This window comes from Rhamphochromis sp. 'chilingali' (genome assembly GCF_963969265.1).
Source record: "Rhamphochromis sp. 'chilingali' genome assembly, chromosome: 3".
Taxonomy (NCBI): Eukaryota; Metazoa; Chordata; class Actinopteri; order Cichliformes; family Cichlidae; genus Rhamphochromis; species Rhamphochromis sp. 'chilingali'.
Genome location: NC_137931.1, coordinates 36,190,944 through 36,211,200, shown reverse-complemented (window position 1 = coordinate 36,211,200; position 20,257 = coordinate 36,190,944). Strand labels below are relative to the sequence as shown.

The 20,257-nt window shown below is 38.9% G+C and overlaps 2 protein-coding genes across 2 annotated transcripts; both read right to left on the bottom strand.

Moving 5' to 3' along the window:
• Window positions 1-3,511: 3,511 nt before the first annotated feature.
• Window positions 3,512-8,184, bottom strand: LOC308393715 (granzyme B(G,H)-like; the record flags this gene model as incomplete). Its single annotated transcript, XM_080877672.1, has 6 exons — window positions 3,512-3,532; window positions 6,880-7,017; window positions 7,124-7,378; window positions 7,665-7,797; window positions 7,889-8,039; window positions 8,127-8,184. 6 exons carry the CDS (start codon window positions 8,182-8,184, stop codon window positions 3,512-3,514), a joined length of 756 nt encoding a protein of 251 aa, XP_080733798.1.
• An 8,374-nt stretch (window positions 8,185-16,558) lies between these two features.
• LOC308394340 (mast cell protease 4-like) lies at window positions 16,559-17,731 on the bottom strand (the record flags this gene model as incomplete). Its single annotated transcript, XM_080878600.1, has 5 exons — window positions 16,559-16,735; window positions 16,832-17,086; window positions 17,203-17,335; window positions 17,429-17,576; window positions 17,653-17,731. The coding sequence occupies 5 exons, from the start codon at window positions 17,729-17,731 to the stop codon at window positions 16,559-16,561; spliced, it is 792 nt and encodes a 263-aa protein (XP_080734726.1).
• Between the last annotated feature and the right edge of the window lie 2,526 nt (window positions 17,732-20,257).

Here is a 20,257-nt window from a genome sequence, read left to right as displayed (position 1 = left end):
GCTCAGACACAAAAGCATTTCACTACATGAAATTGTTTACGTGATTGTTTATGTGACGAATAAAAGGTTATTTGATTTTGTCTCCCAGGTGGATGTGTGGGCAGGTCGTGTCTACCAGGCCTGCCTTGTGCACCTGAGAGCTACCTATTCATCAGTGAGTATTTATGCTTGGCCGTGCCTCCGGTTTGCAGCCAGATCCTCATCTTCATTGCTACTCAATTCAATTCAATTCAATTTTATTTATATAGCGCCAAATCACAACAAAAGTCGCCTCAAGGCGCTTCATAGTTACAGAGAAAAACCCAACAATCATATGACCCCCTATGAGCAAGCACTTTGGCGACAGTGAGAAGGAAAAACTCCCTTTTAACAGGAAGAAACCTCCAGCAGAACCAGGCTCAGGGAGGGGCGGCCATCTGCTGCGACCGGTTGGGGTGAGAGAAGGAAGACAGGATAATAGACATGCTGTGGAAGAGAGACAGAGGTTAATAACAGATATGATTCAATGCAGAGAGGTCTATTAACACATTGTGAGTGAGAAAGGTGACTGGAAAGGAAAAACTCAATGCATCATGGGAATCCCCCGGCAGCCTATGTCTATTGCAACATAACTAAGGGAGGATTCAGGGTCACCTGGTCCAGCCCTAACTATATGCTTTAGCAAAAAGGAAAGTTTTAAGCCTAATCTTAAAAGTAGAGATAGTGTCTGTCTCCCGAATCCAAACTGGAAGCTGGTTCCACAGAAGAGGGGCCTGAAAACTGAAGGCTCTCCCTCCCATTCTACTTTTAAATACTCTAGGAACAACAAGTAGGCCTGCAGAGCGAGAGCGAAGTGCTCTAATAGGGTGATATGGTACTACAAGGTCATTAAGATAAGATGGGGCCTGATTATTTAAGACCTTGTATGTGAGGAGCAGGATTTTAAATTCTGGATTTAACAGGAAGCCAATGAAGGGAAGAACAGGATAAATATGCTCTCTCTTTCTAGTCCCTGTCAGTACTCTTGCTGCAGCATTTTGGATTAGCTGAAGGCTTTTCAGTGAGTTTTTTGGACATCCTGATAATAATGAATTACAGTAGTCCAGCCTGGAAGTAATAAATGCATGAACTAGTTTTTCAGCGTCACTCTGAGACAGGATATTTCTAATTTTAGAGATGTTGCGCAAATGGAAGAACGCAGTCTTACATATTTGTTTAATATGTGCGTTGAAGGACATGTCCTGGTCAAAAATGACTCCAAGGTTCCTCACAGCGTTACTGGAGGCCAAGGTAATGCCATCCAGAGTAAGAATCTGGTTAGATACCATATTTCTAAGCTTTTCAGGGCCGAGTACAATAACCTCAGTTTTATCTGAATTAAGAAGCAAAAAGTTAGCGGCCATCCAGGTCTTTATGTCTTTAAGAAATTCCTGCAGTTTAACTAATTGGTGTGTGTTATCTGGCTTCATGGACAGATAGAGCTGGGTGTCATCTGCATAGCAGTGAAAATGTATACTATGTCTTCTGATGATACTGCCTAAGGGAAGCATTTATAATGTAAACAGTATTGGTCCTAGCACTGAACCCTGTGGAACTCCATAATTAACCTCAGTGTGTGAAGAGGACTCTCCATTTACATGCACAAATTGGAGTCTATTAGATAGATATGATACAAACCACTGCAGTGCAGTACCTGTAATACCTACAGCATGTTCTAACCGCTCTAATAGGATATTATGGTCAACAGTATCGAATGCTGCACTAAGGTCTAGCAGGACAAGCACAGAGATGAGTCCACTGTCAAAGGCCATAAGAAGATCATTTGTAACCTTCACTAAAGCTGTTTCTGTGCTGTGATGAGCTCTGAAACCTGACTGAAACTCTTCAAATAAGCCATTCTGCTGCAGATGATCTGTTAGCTGTTTGACAACTACTCTTTCAAGGATTTTTGATATGAAAGGAAGGTTGGAGATTGGCCTATAATTAGCTAAGACTGCTGGGTCTAGAGATGGCTTTTTGAGTAAAGGTTTAACTACAGCCAGCTTGAAGGCCTGTGGTACATAGCCGATTATTAGAGATAGGTTGATCATATTTAAGATCGAAGAATTAATTAATGGCAGGACTTCTTTGAGCAGTTTTGTAGGAATGGGGTCTAAAAGACACGTTGATGGTTTGGAGGAAGTAATTATTGAAGTTAACTCAGAAAGATCAATTGGAGAAAAAGAGTCTAACTTAACATCAATGCTAATAAGAGTAGCTGTAGATAATATTACATCTGTGGGATGATTATTGGTAATTTTTTCTCTAATGATAAAAATTTTATTTGTGAAGAAGTTCATGAAGTCATTACTAGTTAACGTTAAAGGGATGGTTGGCTCAAAAGAGCTTCTATGCCATATGTTAAAACAAGATCTAGAGTGTGATTAATCTGTGATATCAGCATGGCTGGTTTTGTACACAGGCAATATTCACAGCCCTCCCTTTTTTTCTCCGTATCCTGCAGATGATGTTCCTGCAGCCTCCGACTAACTCCTCCAGTGACTTAGAGATGGAACAGCTAAGATACTGCACAAGAGGGGCTCAGAACACTGCTACACTCCTCCACATTAAAAGGAATCAGTGGAGATGAAACCTGTTCTATTTCAGTTATGTAACTGTGGCTATGGTTAACAGAAGATCACGTACACACACTGATCTTCAGGAGATGTGCTTTAGAGATATCGCATGCATAAATGCATTCTGTGCCGTGTAGTTTGAGCCTGATTACGCTACAGAAAACTTTATTCAACCATCCCGCTTCATTCTACTGTAGTTGCTGAACAGACCACAGTACTGTGCAGAAGTGTTGAGCCACTCCTCTTCTTTAAATATTTCAATTAGTGGGTCGCTCAAGACTTTTGCACAGTAGTGTATGTATCGGATATAGAAAGGCAGTACCTTCTAAAGTGTTTGCACGGAAAGATTCTTTACTGTGGAAATACTCGACACAGCCAAAATAACACAAGCTGAACCACACAAACCACATTTTTCAGATCGAATGATGCTGACAACCAAGCTGTTTCAGTCTTGGCATGATGTATAGAGCACTTTGAGTACTCGCTATATAAGTGCTATATAAGAATCAGTCCATTTACCATTTATGGAAATTTTTTGAGCTAAATGTTAAAACAATGATGATTGTCGGTTGGTGGTTTTTGGTGTTACCAAATTTAAATTCCTGAGTAGAGGTGTGGAGATGAAACATTCCTAATGCTCAGGAATGTTTACATTCAGACTGCACAAAAAAGCTTCTTTATTTTTGCTTTTTTATTTTTGTAAGCCAGGTGAAAAAGAGCAACCAGCTGTTTTTGGACAGTTTTATAATTTTAGATATTGTGATCACAGATCACGTTTTACAATACATGCACAATGTAATTCAGCAGTATTTGCGGCAGCACTGAGATTCAAAAGTGCATCTCAGACAATCAGCCTGTGTGTTTCAGGTTCAGCCTGATCAGTATGTAACAGTTTACTTGTTCATAGTTTGTTTGTGTCACTCTGTATCTCTGCAGATCTGCCAGGAGGAGGTACTTAAAGATCAGTTACACATTACTCAGAGCTACGCTATTTTTATTTAGTTTATCTTCCTGAACATTAAAGCAAAAAACAAAAGTAGTTAAAGTTACTTGTGTTTGTGTTTTTACCCGGTGAGAATAAATGGGCATGAATTTTATTTTTCAGACCTTTCAGAGGAGAAATTTTCTTAGGATTGCATGGAAATCAAATCTTTTTTTATACCCCCTAACACACACACACACACACACACACACACACACACACACACACACACACACACACACACACACACACACACACACACACACACACACACATGCCGGCGTTACATATACTTAAAATGATTCAAATGCAGTAAGTATACATGCTTCATAGTCTATAACTTGTTTATTTTCTGTAGCCCAGAAAATTAAACATTTCAATTCACATAAGACATGTCAATTTTGTTTTATATACTGTATAGCTTGTATGATAAATAAATATGTTGCCAAATAAATATAAAAACCAGAAAGCTACACAAAACAGGACAGTTCATTTACAAACACAAGTCTAACTTAAGTTTCACACTTTTTTGTTAGAACAAATCAAATTGTTAGTTAAATTTACACAAAATGTCAGAAAGCTGCAGTGTCATGGACAAAAATTTCAACCTAATTTTTCATGATTTCTTGGTTAACCCTGTTAGGTCATTCCCAAAACTTTCCCCTCTTCCTAAACAACCAAATCCCACGTGTTGCCTTTTTTAAAAATGTTTTTTGACATGGCACATTTTTCCACCAATAGGAAAGAGGTAGCTTCTTTTCCCTTTCTTTACTGTTTTCGTCCTGTCCTTAGAAAATGTTTTATTTTCAACTGTTTCTTCCGCACTAAACGTGACGATAGTATTTAGGAAGAAAGCATCGCTTGTATATATTTTTAAAAACTAGGGGTGGCAAGAGATCATTTTTGGCTGGCCCACGCCAGACTTTTATAAATTAAAATGGATTATATAGTTTTGTAAACTGCCCTAGAGCTCCCTCTAGTGACTCCTTTGTAATATTGCTTTGATTACTTTGGAAAAAGAAAAATTGAGGAAGCAGAACCAAACAAACACGTCGTTGAACTGAGGGAGAAAACAGAGACCACAGAGAAGGACCCCCGCCATCCAAAACCTTCTTTACTAAAGAGAAAGTTCTCACCATAGGACTACCACTTTCTCCGACAAAACACTACTTGTTCCTCACTACAGCAGCAACTACACAAAAACATTATCACCAAACACTGCCCCCTAATGGTGAAGACCTTTATTAAATTTAGCTAAATCTGATTACAAGAAGAACCTTTACGGAACAAACACTGATGCTGTTGCAATGTATTATACATATTTACAAATACATATTTAAAAGCAGTGCACAATGATGTAGAGATTTATTGCTTTTTGTTTTATTTGAATTGAACCAATGTTTGAAGTATGTTTTCTCTTTCATAAATAAAATCATTTATATAATAAAATAATGAATAATTGTGGGTAAAAGCTCATCTAATGCAGGAACTGAACATTTGACCCCCTGACCCATTCCTGGCTTAGTTCCTACCCTTTGTGGTCAAACACAACTACACATCAATGTTGTTGTTGTTGTTGTTGTTGTAAACAAAGTGTTTAGATTGACATGGAAAAAGAGTAACCAGCTGTTTTTAAGAGTCTTTTAGTTTTAGATATTAAGGATAACAATCAAGTCTAACAACATAGATCACAATCCAGTCCAATAATATTCTCTAAACTTTGCATTTCTTTTTGTTGAGAATGGGTTTGACCCATAAAAGGAGTTTTGATATGTCTCTATAGATGTTGGGCACATCCAGATACTCATAAATTCTGCGAGGAGGAAATATTATATTTGATTTTGTTTTACTGAGGTGCACCTCAGTAAAGTTAGCTATGTTGCCACCACTACAGATTGTTGGACAGCACACCAGCAAAGTTTAATACGGGGCACGACTCATTGGATAGATGAGGAGATCTGCTGCCCTTGCTTGCTAGAGGTTAAAAGGGTCCCACACCTTTCATGTCCTAGCTGGTGCTTTCTGTTTTTGTTTTTTTTTATCCAAGCCACTGCAAACCAGGTCATTCTACTATTACCCTCAAATCTTATGTCTTTTTGCCAATAATCACCTCTGTCCACAAACAACAGGTGGTGACTTGTGAGAGCGAGGACAAGCATTGTGTAATGCATTTAAGGTAAAAACAAACAGAATCTCCACCGAGCACATGTTGGAGCCGACAGTAAGCCGACAAAATCCTCATATTACTTAAATACCAAAAAGTAGTCATTCCCTGAACCCAGCATGTTTTTGAGCTTTACTGTACAAGGAATATAAAAAATGAAATGTTATGAAACATATTTTCTCATTTTCTGGTAGAAGAATGTGGCTCTACAGTCATTGACCTGTATCCATGGTAACACCTGGAGGCTTAAAATTATATTATGAATATAATTTACCAATTTAAAAAAAAAAGTAAAAATGATAAAGCTGTACCAGAAGAGCTGTTCAAGTCTGAATTTGATTACTTCTTTTGATATTGAACTTCAGTTTAATTGGAAAAAACGGAATTAAAATTTTGAGAAGCAAAAAAACATACAAGGATGCAAATATGTCTTTCATCACAGGCAAACTGAAGCGTGGTCCACTACAAAGGCAGAAATAATATAAAAAATTCAGCCTTTTGGCTATTACAGAAAGAAATGACAGATTGAGTGTGGGATACGTTTGTATTTTTATTTTTGGTTAAACAGATGAAAGAATCAGAAATTCTCACATTTCAATAGTGAAAAGAAAAACCTGAAGTAAACTTTAACTTTAAGTTTTTTACTCAAAAAATGTTTTCAGAACCTTGTATAAGCCGTGAGACCAGTTTTCCCGTGATTCACTCGCGTACGTCAGTTTGAAGAGGAAAAAGAACTCCACGGGACTCCGATGTGAAAAGATGTAACAAAAAATTTATTCCACGGTTTTGCATCTTACAGGAGTGGTCAGGTTTAACTTGTCCTCAACAAAATAACATACTACGGTAGGAAAACCGTGTGGCTCTGTTCTACCCTGCTGCCCCGTATATCTTATGCCGTGTTAACTCTTTTTCTCTCTCTCCCCCCTCCCGCACCGCATGCACTAATTTGCCTACATCCGTGATGCCCGGTTGGCTATAAACACGAGTCTTTAAGGCACATGTATAAATGGTACTATATAACCTAGTTCCACCATAAACATGCATCTATTTCCTAAAATTATTAATTACACAAACAAGCTTAACAACAGCGAAATATAAATACTAAACATATGAACTATCTTAACTTGGCTCCCACAAACCTCGTTCATCCATTTACGGTATTTTGAGATGTCCGTATAGACGTTGGGTTTATTGGGGTAATTGCAGTTGTTATAGTAGTTGAAAGAAACAACCCCAACAGCAAACCCATGACACACCAGAGGACCACCAGAATCTCCCTGTGAGGAGGAAGAATTTTAATTTATCAGTTTATGTTCATTATGTTTATGTTTTTAAGATTTGTGAACATGAAACCATTTTAAACTGAAAGGACAGAAAACATACCTGACAGAATCCTTTGGTTGTCTTATATCCACCTGCACAGATTACATTGGCAGGAAGACCAGGCCATTGTTCCTCACAGTTCTTTGATGTAATGACAGACACGTTCACCACCATCAGCTCATCAACAAGTTTACCTTCAGTTTTAGTTTTTCCCCATCCAGCCACCTGACACACTTGGTTTTCTTTTAGGTTTATTTCAGCAGGTGGAAGCGGAATTATTCGTACTCCGTGGCCCAGTTTAACTTTCTCAGACAGCTGGAGACACAACATGAAGTAAAAATGAATCTCGTTAAAGTGAAGTTAACGCCATAACCGCATTAATGCAGCAAATCTCTGTTAGCGAGTTAACGCGGATTGCCCCGTGTGTGAGGCTGCACAGCGTCAATGCGTCAGCACGGTTAGCTCATTAATGCGTTAGCGCAGTCCAGTCCCATACACGGGGCAATCCGTGTGAACTTACTAACGTATATATATAATTTGAATAATGAAACCACAAATACATCATGTGATGAAACTGTTGTGAACATGAGCATGTACTTACTTTAATCAGCATGATGTCATTACCCAGTCCAACACTTTTATAATTTTCATGGATGATTTTGTTTTCAATCTTTATTTTTTGATGATTGCAGCTCTTCAGATTGTGGTTCCCGAGAACAACGTGTGTGAGGCTCCTGAAAGAGTAATCAAAGAGAGGTAATCAATACAATGTGTTTTAATGACATGAGTCAGAGAAGCAGAAGCAGAAGATGTTTGATTACTCACGAGTCATCACAGTGTGCAGCCGAGACTACAAAGTCTTCAGTGATGAGAAATCCTCCACAAACATGGTGACCGTTGTAGTCCTGCACAGAGGCCATGTACTGCATCGAGTTCTCTGGGGCTTTTTTACCATCTATGATGTGACTTCCATGTGCTGAAAAAGTAAAATAAAGGAAACCAAAATGAAGTTAACGTTCCATTAAACGATCAGAGGACAATAACAAAGATTTGCAGATCTTACCGAGTCGTCCGACACATGCCAGAACATGGAGGAGCAGGATTTTTTGCAGACTGAGCATGATGCCAGCAAAAAGGTGAAGTTGTGTTGGCACGAGTGTGAAGTGAAGGTTTTATACAGCAGTTGCTCTGTCAAGTCTGATGATCACATTTTGACTTCTAACCACATCCTGTTTTTTTGGCACCTGTATTATCTTTACATTATCTTGTTCATCAGTATTACACTACCCCATCATCCTGAAACACATGGGCTGCCTGCCTAAACCTTCAAAAAGCTGGGTTGTTGAAACATTTTGCAACACTGTAAAAATTCAAAGTTAAAACAACAATATCCCACCGGGTTACTGATTTCATACTTGAACCAAGACTAATAACATTATGGTACTTGGCTCATAATCTGTCCACCAGCAATGTAAAAACAGGAAGGAGATGCCTTTTCATTTAGCGCCTCCTTGGGGCCATTTCTTCAACTGTGTGAACTGTTTATGGAGCGAGGGTTGCAGGATTTGTCCTGTAGGAGGGCACTACGACTCTTCTGTAGAAGGCATTATTATGGAGCATGGTCTCTTGAAGGAAGAATATGTGAATAGTGCTGTGGCGGTAAAGAGAGTGTCAGAAAGAATCATGAGTTTGAAGTTGGAAATTGAAGACGTGATGCTGAAGTCAGTTGGATGAAGCAGCAAACATCCGTGCAGGTGAAGGGAGCAGAGGCGATGAGGAAGTGTTGATCAGGTGTTGATTAGGTATGGTGTTAAGGAGAGAAATGTTAATGGTGTTGGATTTTGCCAAAAGGATGGAAATGACTGTGTGGTAAACCTCATGAAGAAGGAGAGACGTGTAATGTATAAGAGTGGAGCAAAGTGTAAACATGTGGAGTGCATCTTTGCAGAAGAAACAAGAGATAGTAGACTACTAAGACAGGCCCCTTGTGGCAGGGCAGAGTTATCAGATGACTGTAAAAGTCTAGCTGAAGTGCTAAGGGAAACATGCCATACCATCTGTAAACATGATAGCTCAATAAGTGTTGAATTAATTCTGTTAAAACGTTGTTGGGGTGTAGAGCGGGGTCATGTTAACAAGCCATTAAAATTTGGCTCACATCCACCGAGGTCTTCAAGGTCAACTTCAAGATTTATTGGTGGAAAACTTAAACAAAGCCTTTTAAGATTAAAAGTGCTTAAAAGTGTGGTTTGTATTGTCAACATATTGAAAGGACTGCATAAAGATTTAAGGATTTTTCTGGAAACCACACAAGTGAGGACAGAAAAATCTCCTATTAATGGTTGTGCCTCATGTTATCTGTCTGACCTGCTGCACCTTTGTGTCCTGCCTCATTCTCTCAGGCCAGTAGACCAGATGCTTTTGCTCGTTCCAAAAGTGCTGCAAAATGCAGGCCTTCTAACCAAAATAATCCAGTGTAAGCTCAGGTTTCAGTCCAGTGGCAATCTGAAAATAGGGAGGCAGTTCTGATAAGTGAGAGGAGGCTGAAGGAAAATCAGTTTGTTTTGATATAAGAAAGAACTCTGCTGTAGCTTTCCCACTTACTATGTTACCGTGCCACATGCGTGTGGCAACATTCAGGCATTCATCTAACACAGTAACACTTTTATTAATTACAGATTCAGAAGCTGCTCGCTGTGTGCGCACTGCTGAGAAAAAGAAGCTGAGCTCGGTTCATTTCTGCTTGTTTCATGAAAACTAAGTTACTGAGGAGCAAAGAGTGGGCTCACCGACACACTTGGCATGAAGACTGAGTGAAGAGTTTCAATACAGAGAGTTCTCATTTGTTCTGATGACATCTCACCTCCTAAACTCTTCTATTAGCAGCTATTACAGCCACCGCAGGCTGAATACAGGATTGTTTTTTCCATGTTAAATTTGTGCATCTCGCAAGAAACTTTATGTCATAGACTTTTCAATTCACATTTGCCTGACTCATTTAAATACTCTCCACCTGAAAGTAAAACTCTTATAAATACTTCTGCTCGCAGCTTTCAGTCACCGACTCTTCAGCCTTTTCAGTGAATCCAACAGCTTTTTAATGTCAAAAGAAGACTTTGTGCTGCTGCAGACTCCTTCACATTGTAGTTCCTGCACAGTAGACATTCAGTAGACACTCAGTCATTTTATTAAGGATAGACGAGTGTAATGTCATTACAATTCTCAGCGCAGGGCTCCTTTCTTTTCCTAAGTCTTCAGCAGTTCTCTTTCAAGTTGACCACAAAATGTGTTACAACATTAAAGAAATTATTGCCCAGAGAAGCACAATAAGCATCTCAAAATCTTAACATCTCAAAATCACTGTAAATCAGACACAGCTGTCACAGATATTTAACAATCAATCAAATATCTTTGCTTTTATGATCCTAGCCTCATTGTGTCACTGACACTCAATATTCACATTAAACCACTAGGTGGTGATCTCTGATATATTTTGTGGGCACTGTGTGGCTTCAACCCAGTTCACAGTAATACTGGTAAAACTACAAAATTAATGATGATTATTGAAAAGCACATATGATTAACATGTGAACAAATTGGCAAATTATATTTTTTATTTTCAAAACAACTGATGATTGTTATAACACATTAAGAACACTTCTGGCTGTGTGTGTGTGTGTGTGTGTGTGTGTGTGTGTGTGTGTGTGTGTGTGTGTGTGTGTGTGTGTGTGTGTGTGTGTGTGTGTGTGTGTGCCGGAGGAATTTCTATCTCGTTCATGCTTCTTTCCATCATCCAGTCAGGTGAATGATGTTTTGTACTTTAGTTTACGTTACTGACTTAAAAATCTGCTGATTTTCTTATGTGACTGGATATTTTTTGTTGTTTTAGGTCATGGTTCTGAGATTATTGGAGGGAAAAAAATTAAGCCACACTTGCTGCCCTTCATGGTTTATTTGACAAGTAAGAAATCTATGTGTGGGGGGACATTAATCCACCCACAATGGGTCCTGACAGCTGCTCACTGCACTGGGTAAGAACCTGAGGTTCACTTTTCCTAAATTTCCAAATCAAAATATTGCAGTATTTATTTTTAACAGAAGATGTGAAGGGTAATGCAGATGGAGATAATTAACATGCCCACAAACTGCTCCAATAATATCTCGATGTAGAGTGAGTACAATATAAATGTTATTGCTGGATTTTCATACAGTGCAAAAATAAATATGATCAATATAAAGCTTTATAAAATTAAGTGATGTGTTTTCTTACCCAGAGCATAACTCCTCCTGACAGGCAGGGGTTGCACTAAAATGTTTCATGCTTTTATAAGAACACGACTTTTAAACCTTTGACCTTGAAACATTACATACTAAAATTGTGTATTTTATTATCTTTACTCATTCTGATGTCATAGGGCTTTGTAGTGAAAAAAAATAATAGGCTAAATGTGTTGGACCTTGGGTGCTAACAGTGAATTATTACTCTGCACGTAGCAGCCCGTGGTTAGTCAGTTTATGCAAACACAAAATGTAAAACAACAGTGAGACTGTCCAGTCTGTCGCCCAGACCTATTCAGTATGTCCTGTCTTACCAATTTAAAATGAACATAAGAGCAGATTTTTCAACAGATTTTTGACAAAGATAATTTTTTAAAATATGTTTTGTTCAGTAATTTTGCTTGTCATTTTGTAAAAGACCCCCCAAAAAACAAAATTGATACAAAACAATATTTTTTTTTACTTTATTTTTACTTTTCCTACTTTCTAATAAAGCTGAAGTAAAGATATCTTTCCTTCTGTCTGTGTCTTATTGTTTGTACTGCAATTCTCTCAAAGTGTCATGTTTTTACAGTAACTTCTAAATCTCACATCACTAAATCTTAATCTTAATTTAAAAAATCTTGATCAAAGATTACTCCTTCATTTTTAACCAAATCAAGTCTTTTAAGTCTAAGAAACCTGCCTAAAAAAGCAGTCAGGCCACATTCTTGATTTGTTCTTCATCAAATGAGCCCCTCGTGGCTTATTTATTTACATATTTGACGAAGTAAAAATCGTTTTGCTTTTCTCACATTTTCAAATAAAATATAGCAGTTTTTTTTAACAGACTGTCTGATAGGTACCTGACAGAATAGAATAGAATCCACCAGCACAAATAAAACCACCATGGCATATGTCGATAGCCCCTCCCCATTTCTTCTTCCAGACCTCTGGGCTGATGACAGACACATCCACCACTCTCAGCCGCTTAACCACTGGACTATCCGTTCTAGTCCAACCCAGCCACATGGCACTCGCCATTTTGCTTTATTTCCATTTCAAGAGTGGGAAGTTGTAAATTGTATGCGTTTGTTTGGCTTTACTGGTCTTGACAGCTGAAGATGGAATAAGAGAGTAAAAGAACCAAAAAAACCTTCAGTAGCTCAGTAGATTTCTGAAGTTGAATCAAAGACATATGAGAGAAAATGATGATACGTGTCTTTTTAAGCTTGCAAAATGTTTTATACAATTAAACGTATCAAAAATATTCTAAAGGAGATGTTCTGACTGGGATTACAGGTGTGACAACTGTTGCATATTAATGGAACATTTTTACATTTCTTATCTCAAATTGCCTTGGAGAAGGATTGATTACTTACCCATCATCACAGTGTGCAGCAGTAACTACAAAGTCCTTCCTAACAGTAATCCTCCACAATCATGACTGTAGTTGCTCTGCACCAAGGTCATATACAGTAGGGAATTCTTTGGGGGCTTTCCCCCCATTTATAACTTCACTTCCAAGAACTAAGGGCACTGGGAGAAAATTAATATAAGTTAAAGGATCAATATTCAGTTTTTAGTTTGCAGAAACGTATTAATATGTTGAAGTCGATCCTTTTATGTGGTTTGTACTTACGGACTTATATCAATTTTATCACAGCTTAGTCCCAGCTGTGTTTCCCTCCTGTTTCCCATTCCCTCGTTACTGCCTTGTGTATTTAAACCCTGTCTTTGTTGCATTGTACCACCTCCACCCCTTGTGTGTTTCCTCCGTGCTCCCTGTAGTTCCTATTCCTCTGTTCCCAGTTTAGTTCCCTAGTATCTTAGCTTTTTGGTTTGAGCTTCAAATTTGTTTTTTTGCTTTTATTTTCTGTATTAATGTAAGAGTATTCCCAGCAGTAAAGCTGCAGTTTTGACTTTATTCCCTCTTCGTGTTTGAGTCCTGCTTTTGGGTCCTGCATCCTGCCTGCCACAGCACCAAAATCAATTCACTGAAAACATACTACAGTTTCTATTTATTTATTTATTTATTAAAGCAATGAAAAAAACAACATGTTCTCACTTGTGGTGGTTGATGGTAATCCCACTCCTGAATCTTTATCCACTCAATGAGTGAGATTCAGTTAGCCACCCTATTCATTTATGTCCTGTTTAATGGATGTTTGTTTTGGGGCTATATCTTTTTTTACTTATTTGTGCTACCCCATTAAGTCCTATTGTGCTCAAGAGGACATCCTGGCCTTTCCAATGATATCTTATGTGTTTGGGTTGCCTCTTTTACCTCCAAACACATAAGATATCACAAAATATCCATGGCCAGAGGGGCCGATGGCGCGATATGGCAGCCTCGCTTCTGTCAGTCTGCCCCAGGGCAGCTGTGGCTACAACCGTAGCTTGCCTCCACCAGTGTGTGAATCCGAGAGTGAATGAATAGTGGCATTGTAAAGCGCTTTGGGTGCCTTGAAAAGCGCTATGTAAATCCAATCCATTATTATTATTATTATTAAAAAAAGTTAAACTGATAGATACATGTTTACTCGGTAATTAGGAGGGTATTAAAAGCCCTATTTTGTAGAAGCTGTATGACGATTTCTAACAGGCTGAAGAACAGCACACTGCATGAGTAAAGATCATTCAGAAGAGCAGCACAGTTAGCAAACCTTCACAGAGGTATTACAGCTGCTGAAGTTACATCATATTCTCATCAAATTCATAACAGTACTTTTCCTGTTTGCATGTACATTTTTAAATACTGCAGAGGCTATCACTGCGCCACAAAAAGTCCTCAGTAAAATCCTGCACACCCCAAAAGGTCTCAGGCTCAGCCATCCAAAGTCTCCAACACTTTGCGCTTTATTTGGTGATATTACACATGTATATGTATGTTCTGAGAGCATCTCTGGAGATAAGAGATAAGAGATAAGTGTAAACAATGAAAAAATATAGCAGCACAACATTTAGCAGGCTTTAATGTAACCCAGGTTGCAAATGCAACCATAATAAAATAGCAACCACAACCATGAATGGCAAGAAATACAAATATGTAGTAGAGACAGTTCATACTAAAACATTTTTTTAAATCCTTTTGTCTGACTAAAAGTTCTAAGTAAAGAAGAAAGATATTTTGTAGCAATCTTAACATCTTTAGCATGCCCTTTCCCTCTGAGTTTACAAAGTGGTTAGAGATGAACACTAAAAGGACTAACAGCCCAAATAACAGGATGTAACAGCGTTTTTGAGCTGTAATGATGCACCGCCTGCTGGAACTCTTTTAGCAGACACAGTGGAAAAATATCGGAAAACTGGGAAGTGTAGAAACTAAAGATATGTAATCAAAAATATCTGTGGCTCTCTCATAAAAAAATGGAATTTATTACCATGTACTCCACAACGTTAGTTGGCCTTGTAGCAGTGAAGTGCTATAACTTGAATGCTGACGCAGTGCTGATGTTTGAGTAATATCTGTGCAGCTACACTGACTCATTTAGTGACAGCAGATTACAGTTTGTCTGCATCAGTTTTTCCTTTACAGGCACAGCTGCTGCTCATTGAGGAGACACGCCCAGTTAGTTTTAGGTTTGTGTCTTATCACTTTGTGTTTACACACCTCTCTGCATTTAATCAGTACTTAGTATTGATCTCGCTCTCTTCTTCAGCGTGTCTCTGTCCTGTCTTCCTCCCTTCACCCCCAACCAGGCAGCCCCCCTCCTCTCTGAGCCTGGTTCTGTTGGAGGTTTCTTCCTGTTAAAAGGGAGTTTTCCTTCTCACTGTCACTAAGTGCTTGCCCATCGAGGGTCATCTGATTGCTTTTCTGCCACTAGAAGGCGCCATTTCAACATTTCATGCTACTGAAGCTAAAATACTGTCTTTGAGACCCATCTGATAGCAGACAGTTCCAGTGCCGGGTGCTCGGCTCATGATGAGGTGATTTCTTCTGTCCCAGGTTCTGTCTGTTTTTGTGTTTTTTCTTACAGGTGCAGATCCTTTGCACTTTTCTATCTGTGCGCTATCCCTTTATTATGTTTTCTCTTTTTTTCTTCCCATTTCTTTTTTTTGTGTCCCGTTTGGATCTTTAGCCATCAGAATTGTTGTCTTAAAGCCAAGAAAGATGCCAAGTTGATTTATTTTACCTTGCCATATTGGTCCATTTGATTGACCTTTATTATAATTATGTATTTATTTTACAAATGGGACAGACATGACTGGGGGATAGGACAGGGAGAAAGAATGAAAGAAAGAGAGGGAGCGAAAGAAAACCAGAGGGGAGAAGAGACAGTGAGAAGGGGGGGAAGAAAGAAAGAAAAACAAACAAAACACCTGGATCACCTGTATGGAGAAAAAAAAACAGAAGAGAAAGCAAACAAAAAAAGAGCAACATAATAAATACAGCACCATCACAATAAACTAGCTAGCAGTAGATAACAGTAGATACTAAATAATAAACGATATTGTGCAGCACGCAAGATAGACAGCGCACAATGTGCTTTGAGGCAGCAGCCAAGAAAGGTGTAGTCCGTGTCTGTGAACACCCGTGTGCACACCTGTGTGGATCAGCATGCTTGTATTCCAAAGGTTTCTCCATGTAACGATCTGCTAGGGAGTGTGGGGAGCCATAGCCCCGTCCCCCAGGGCATGAAGCAGGTATGGAGGAGATCCAGACCCCAGATATCCAGAGGCCCCAGAGTACGAGGACCCGAGGAGGACCACCGAAAGAGGGGGAACCGTGCCACCCTGGGTGGCATGGTTCCTTCCCATTTCTTTTTCTTTCTTTTTCCTCCTGCCTGTCAGCTTATACACATCACACAGACTGCAATAAAGGAAATAACACTAATGAAATGAGTAAATAAACAGACAAAGAGACAAAAGATAAAGTTTCCTTTATTGTCGCTATACTTAAATTTTGCCTGTCAGCTACTATGTTGTACTGTTGATATTGGTCACATGGGGAGGGAGACACCTTTGATACTTTATTTAGACCCACTGCGGTCACTCCCACTCTCACCGACTCACACCGATTGTGTTACTTTAGTCATGTGGGAACAGCAAACTGTAGCAGTGATCATATGACAGAATTATTCTCTTTAGAATTTTAGTCGCTATTGTTTTTACCTTCTCACGGCAATATTACAGATGAAATTTGGACTGCGAGATATTTTTATTTCTGTTTTTGGTTCCTCCAATGAAGCGATTGCCAGCACCGTGTTTACATTTTAATAATACAAAACCAAAACTTTATGGGTTTTGTTTATCACTATTTGGGTTTTTTAGAATTGAGTTGATCCACAGGCGGTATTTTGAGATGTCTGTAAAAACATTGGGTACATCAGGATAGTCACAGTTTCTTTTTTTGTTGAAGGAAACGACACCAACAGCGATTCCTTTGCATACCAGCGGGCCGCCTGAATCACCCTGTGAGAAGGAGGAAGACTTTTGAGTTGTCTTTTTAAGTTTCAGTTTTCGATAACAGGCCAAATTACAACGTCAGTGATTGGACGGGAAACATACCTGACAGAACCCTTTGTCTGTGCCATAACCACCTGCGCAGATTACATTAGCAGGAAGACCAGGCCACAGTTCCTTACACACCTTTTTGTTGATGACAGGCACATCCACCACTCTCAGCTCATTAACAGTTTCACCAGCAGTTATAGTTTTTCCCCATCCAGACACCTGACACACTTCATTTTTTCTCAGTTGTACTTTAGCAGATGGCAGTGGAATTATTTTTACTCTCTTGTTTAGTTGAACTTTCCTGGAAAGCTGGAGACAGTTAGCATTAGAAATGCTCGCACTGTTATGCAGTGTAAATAATTAGATCACAAAATGATATCACCTTAAACCTTTAATGTTTCAGTATTAGTTTAGTTCATACTTACTTTAAGGAGCATGATGTCATCACCGTGCCAAGCCGTTTGATAAAAGTTGGGCTTGAATTTCTTTTTAATTGTTATTTTTTCTTGATGGGACTTCTCGAGATTGTGAGTGGCGAGAACAACGTGCGTGGGATTTCTGGAACAGTAATCTTTGTAATCAATACACTTTCTAAATCAGTTTTAAATGCTGTCAGTCACATTCTGCCACTGAAAAAGAATAATGACTTACTCTTTGGCACAGTGTGCAGCAGTGAGCACAAAGTCTGCAGTGATGAGAAATCCTCCACATACATGACCGGTGCTGCTCTGCACTGAGGCCATGTACAGCAATGAGTTCTCTGGAGCCTTTTTACCCTTTATGATGTCACTTCCATGTCCTCCAAAGAGGAAAATAAAACAAGTTGATGCTCCCGTCAGATAGTCACAGAATGATAATCGATGATTAATTCTTACCAGCTTGTGTGAGACATGTGAAGACATGGAAGAACAGAAGTTTCTGCAGAGCGTGCATGATGCCATCAAAACACCACATGTGTCATGTTGACCCTTTTTATGCTGCAGCTTGCTTCAATGACTAACCACATCCTGTAAAGTAAGCTACACATACATAGATAATCTTTCATTATCAATATGAAACACATTTATAATTTTGCGTGTGTGTGTATATATTTATTTTAGTGTCCAACACATATATTCACATTATTTTTCTTTCGTTATCACCATTTGAGGCTCAATTTCAGATCAACTTTTGTGATTTAAGACTTTTCAGCTTCCTGATTCGGTTCATTGGGCACCTTTTTGGGCCTCCTTTTTTTCTGAAATAGAAATAAATTGACTTAAACATCTTTAAGTCAATTTAAAAACATTCGTTAGGGTTTTCATTTCCTTGTTTGTGATGTGAGATTATTATACTATCTTATGCCACCTTATACTTCTAATCAAAGAATTGTTGAGTCATTATACGGCTATAGGCCACATTATGCCTTGGATTAAAGATTGTGAAATCATTACACTGTTTTATGATGCTGCTGATTTATAAGAAATACTGTTTTCAGAGAATCATGGCCTTATTTGTCTGATTAGAAAGAACAGAACATACTGCACAGGAAGCCAAGGTCATAACTGAGGCTCACTGAAAGAGAAAGAATGTGGATGTTTAGGTTTTATGACCTTGGAGGGGGCTGAAGCTATAAGAATGTGAGAAACGTTCAGACACTTCGAGATCTGGTGGACACCCTCCTGTCCACAACTCCCGTCCGGACGATTATGCTCAAAGTGTTGTATGGAAGAATGAGAATTGTATGGAATAAAGAGATCGCTGATTGAGCATTTATACACCGAGTGTTGTTCTTCCTTCAGCCCAAAGATCAAAGAATTGGGATATTTAACAGTGACTATAAGGAGAAACTACACTAATTGAAAAAACAAACAAACACTTTTTTTTTCCAGAATAAGTTTGTTAAATTTCGGATACTGATCCAGTTACAGTAAATAAGCTGACTTTTCTTTTTTCATTGATGTAAGAGGAGTGATGAGACTGATATGGAAAAAGAGAAACAAGTAATAAAACACTTTAAGTGTCTGTCTGTGGTTTCCAACCGCCTCTCTCAGTTTTGTTCCACATTTCCTGTGTTTGCATCTAAATGTCTGAAAATTGACACATTGGCTTGACACCATGAACTGGGTCGCTGAAACCACAGTGTCTAGCTACACAGACATATTAAACATATCTGTTTAACTACTACCAGGGGTGAAACATGATCGAATTAGTACAAATAAACAAAATCACTTTAATAAATAAATAAGGATTGTTTTTAATTTAATTATCGGAGTGATAAATCAGAGGAAAAACTAAAACTAAAAATCAATTAAAGGGGATCACTTATTATCCCACTTATGATTAAAGTGTTCTTCTGACATTATTTATCTTCTTTTGTTAAATCAGTTACCTGCTGCCAGTAGGTGTGTCTATGTTTCGGATACGTATACTGTGTAATTTTATATACTTACAGTGGGGCAAAAAAGTATTTAGTCAGCCACCGATTGTGCAAGTTCCCCCACTTAAAATGATGACAGAGGTCAGTAATTTGCACCAGAGGTACACTTCAACTGTGAGAGACAGAATGTGAAAAAAAAATCCATGAATCCACATGGTAGGATTTGTAAAGAATTTATTCGTAAATTAGGGTGGAAAATAAGTATTTGGTCAATAAGAAAAATACAACTCAATACTTTGTAACATAACCTTTGTTGGCAATAACAGAGGTCAAACGTTTACTATAGGTCTTTACCAGGTTTGCACACACAGTAGCTGGTATTTTGGCCCATTCCTCCATGCAGATCTTCTCGAGAGCAGTGATGTTTTGGGGCTGTCGCCGAGCAACACGGACTTTCAACTCCCGCCACAGATTTTCTATGGGGTTGAGGTCTGGAGACTGGCTAGGCCACTCCAGGACTTTCAAATGCTTCTTACGGAGCCACTCCTTTGTTGCCCGGGCGGTGTGTTTTGGATCATTGTCATGTTGGAAGACCCAGCCTCATTTCATCTTCAAAGTTCTCACTGATGGAAGGAGGTTTTGGCTCAAAATCTCACGATACATGGCCCCATTCATTCTGTCCTTAACACGGATCAGTCGTCCTGTCCCCTTGGCAGAAAAACAGCCCCATAGCATGATGTTTCCACCCCCATGCTTCACAGTAGGTATGGTGTTCTTGGGATGCAACTCAGTATTCTTCTTCCTCCAAACACGACGAGTTGAGTTTATACCAAAAAGTTCTACTTTGGTTTCATCTGACCACATGACATTCTCCCAATCCTCTGCTGTATCATCCATGTGCTCTCTGGCAAACTTCAGACGGGCCTGGACATGCACTGGCTTCAGCAGCGGAACACGTCTGGCACTGCGGGATTTGATTCCCTGCCGTTGTAGTGTGTTACTGATGGTGACCTTTGTTACTTTGGTCCCAGCTCTCTGCAGGTCATTCACCAGGTCCCCCCGTGTGGTTCTGGGATCTTTGCTCACCGTTCTCATGATCATTTTGACCCCACGGGATGAGA